General features: G+C 36.5%; 1 protein-coding gene across 1 annotated transcript in view; it reads right to left on the reverse strand.

The window, feature by feature from the left end:
• Positions 1-2,454, reverse strand: part of LOC104165181 (sulfotransferase 6B1-like) — a 7,969-nt gene extending 5,515 nt beyond the window's left edge. Inside the window, exons 1-3 of the mRNA XM_009704751.1 lie at positions 2,310-2,454; positions 1,325-1,509; positions 231-357 (exon numbers count right to left, since the gene is read on the reverse strand). Of these exons, the coding sequence (XP_009703053.1) occupies positions 231-357; positions 1,325-1,509; positions 2,310-2,454 (457 nt within the window). The remainder of the gene's footprint in view (positions 1-230; positions 358-1,324; positions 1,510-2,309) is intronic.
• Positions 2,455-2,902: the final 448 nt, after the last annotated feature.

Genomic DNA, 2,902 nt, shown 5'->3' on the forward strand with positions numbered 1-2,902 from the left:
TGTGCTGAAATAATGCAGCCACTTATCAAAATGTCTCCTTGCAGGGCTGAAGATGGCATCCTATTATTTGCTCTTGTTTAATTTGGCACTAAAAAAAACCCAAAACCAACTAAGACCATATGAATAAGGAGTTCAATAAGGAGTTATCACACAGCTCACGTTTCTTAACTCTTTCTGTGCATAATAAGCTAATGTAAACTGCAAGGAGAAACCGTAAGATTTATCCTTACCATCTCCTTTTAAGAACAAGTCTAAGAAAGCAGTCCAGGTGTCTATAGTGGGAAGGTTTGGGTTATCTCTGTAGTAATGATACATGGAAACTGCAGTATCTTTTGGATTTCTGCTGATGTAGATCATCTGTAAATGAAGATGGTATGGTTATTGATGATAATATCCTTCCTTTATTTTAGAAGAGCTCTGTGTGTAAATGTAACATTTTCACAGGCAGTTTGCAGTGTCAAAACCCTCTCCTTTAGGTTTCCTCCTTCGGTGACTATGCCATTAAAATAGAAATATATTTGTCTCTTCTTAGATGAGAGTCAGTAGTGGTTAGTAAACAATTCTGTGTGGACAGAGGGGTGTTTGCTACAGCTGGGTGATGTTTATGTTTTAGGAAAGAGGCTGTGTTCATTTTAACTCATGAGTCAGTACTGTCTCATATATCTAACATATGAAACCATTTACTAATTAACATTCACAGGACAGCTGCAAAACATAATTTTTGGCCCTTCATTAAAATTAGCTTTGTCTCAAAAGTCTGGATCTGAGTAATCCTGAAATTTTGAACTTTCAATGTAAAACCTGAGACCCAGAGCTTAATTTTTAAAGACCTCCCACATTAGTATGGGATGAACTCAAAACTGTGATCTGCATTGCCTCCCACATTTCAGTTCTCCTCTGTTTGCCTGATATCTCTTTATACGGGGTATTCACAAAGCTTCAACAGGAAGGGCAGAGTACCTTCACCCCCAGAACAGCCTGTAAGTACCCAAGGTAAGTATTTTCTAAGCCAGTGCTGCAGCCATTAGGAAATGGGGCCATAAGAACACCCCCCCATCCCTACTAATATATTTCTGACTGAAAGATGTTGCTGTACTATTTTGTGTGGTGCCTGGTATACAGATCACCTCGTAGGAGCAGTGGGGCAGGAGCAGAACCCAGTCCTTAGCCCAAGCCTCTGCTCATGCTACCTTCAACTGCTGGTCACAGCAAATCACTTCTGGAAACTGTAAATAATTTTAAAATTATTAAGGATCAACAAGACAAAGTAGATTCCTAATAGACACTTAGCATATCTTACTGCTTTTATATCTTTTTGCCTTACCTTGCATTTTTTATTCTTAAAATTTGGAGGTAGCATGTTGTAGTCTAAGTGTGTTGGGATGATTCTCTTTGATGAGAGTTTATTCAGCTCCTCCAGTTTGGAAATGTCTCCAAATTCAATGGGAGATGTTAGTGTAACTTGAGTATTGTAAAGCTTTGTTAGAACTCCTGCAAGCCAGTGAGTACCTGCAGAAAAGTAATTTTAAGGGGTGAAAAAAAAAAAAAAAAAAAAGACAAAAAAGGAAGATTTGTTACTGAGAAAATATGTGGAATATACATTTTGCATGAGGAAACAGCTTGCTAGTGCACAAGTGGTACTTCTAAGCCCCCAGATTCAAGAAACTTTACATAACTGAATAATCCCATTGGCTCCAAATGTAGAACTACTGGAAAAAATAAGGCTGTAGCTGAAGTACAAAGTAACTCTGGGAGAAATTGATACCAAAACAATCTCATTAGACAGCTGAGAGGTGTTTATATTATTTTTATGATTTATTTTAAAATAACGTGGGTGTTTTTTCCTTATAGTAACTTGAGTCTGTATATTTGGAAAGTACTGACTGTGCTTCCTCTTTGGTGTGTGCTTCTGTGTGCAAGTGAGGCAGGGGGAGACGGAATAAGAAGTGAATAAATCTATAGCTAAGAGCCATACAAATAACTTAATACAACTCTTGACTCACTCACAGCTGAATGTAGAAAGTACTCAGGAAAATCCTTCAAGTACAGATTTTGCTTACAAGAAAGAAATATTTACTTGCTTTCCGATATGAAAACACCTGAGATTATTTTCAATTAAAGAATCAAAATTTAGATAAATGACCCATATGTATTTCTAATTTGAACACTTACTGACAGAATAATACATTCACACACTCAAACATCCTTTCTTGTTACTAGTACACGGACATTTTCCAACTAGATTAAGCAGAGAACATGAAACAAACGATTGAGACTTCTTGCAATTAACATCTAAAAGTAGAACTTACCAGATTTGGGATAGGAGACCAAAAGGACATCATCTTCTCTAGCATCAAAAGTATCCAAGGATTTTAAAAGTTCTGGAGAAGACCTGGTGGTAAAGGGAATCCCCTTAAACATGTGAATGAGTTCTGCCTTACTGGGATTGGACATGGTTGCTTAAGTCTTGGATTCCTGCAAATCAGATAACGGTGAAATGATGAGGATTTAAGAGTCACTTCTAAGTCAGATGGTTTGAAGTGACAAATGCAAGACCAAGCAATGAGTCCAAGCAAAAGAGAACGAGCAATGCAAACCTCATGCTTATATACTTTGCTGCATGCCATGGAGTCCTATCAGATATTGATTTTTCCATCTAGTTGATAAAGGCAACTGAAATATTAGAGGTAACTTGATAAATAACTGAAATGCAGAGTCATGAAAAATGCATATCATTTGTCATTTATTAGCTCTCCAGATAAAGTAATGAGGTGTTAGTCAAAATGTATTAATTGTGGAAAATTACAAGAATGAACATTATATGTTGCCTTAAAATATACTCAATATGATTATTCTATAAGTTATACTTTGTTGGAAGCTGTTTTAGCTTCCAAGGAAAAAG

Source organism: Cariama cristata, unplaced genomic scaffold (assembly GCF_000690535.1).
Source record: "Cariama cristata isolate BGI_N322 unplaced genomic scaffold, ASM69053v1 scaffold8007, whole genome shotgun sequence".
In the NCBI taxonomy this organism is placed as follows: domain Eukaryota; kingdom Metazoa; phylum Chordata; class Aves; order Cariamiformes; family Cariamidae; genus Cariama; species Cariama cristata.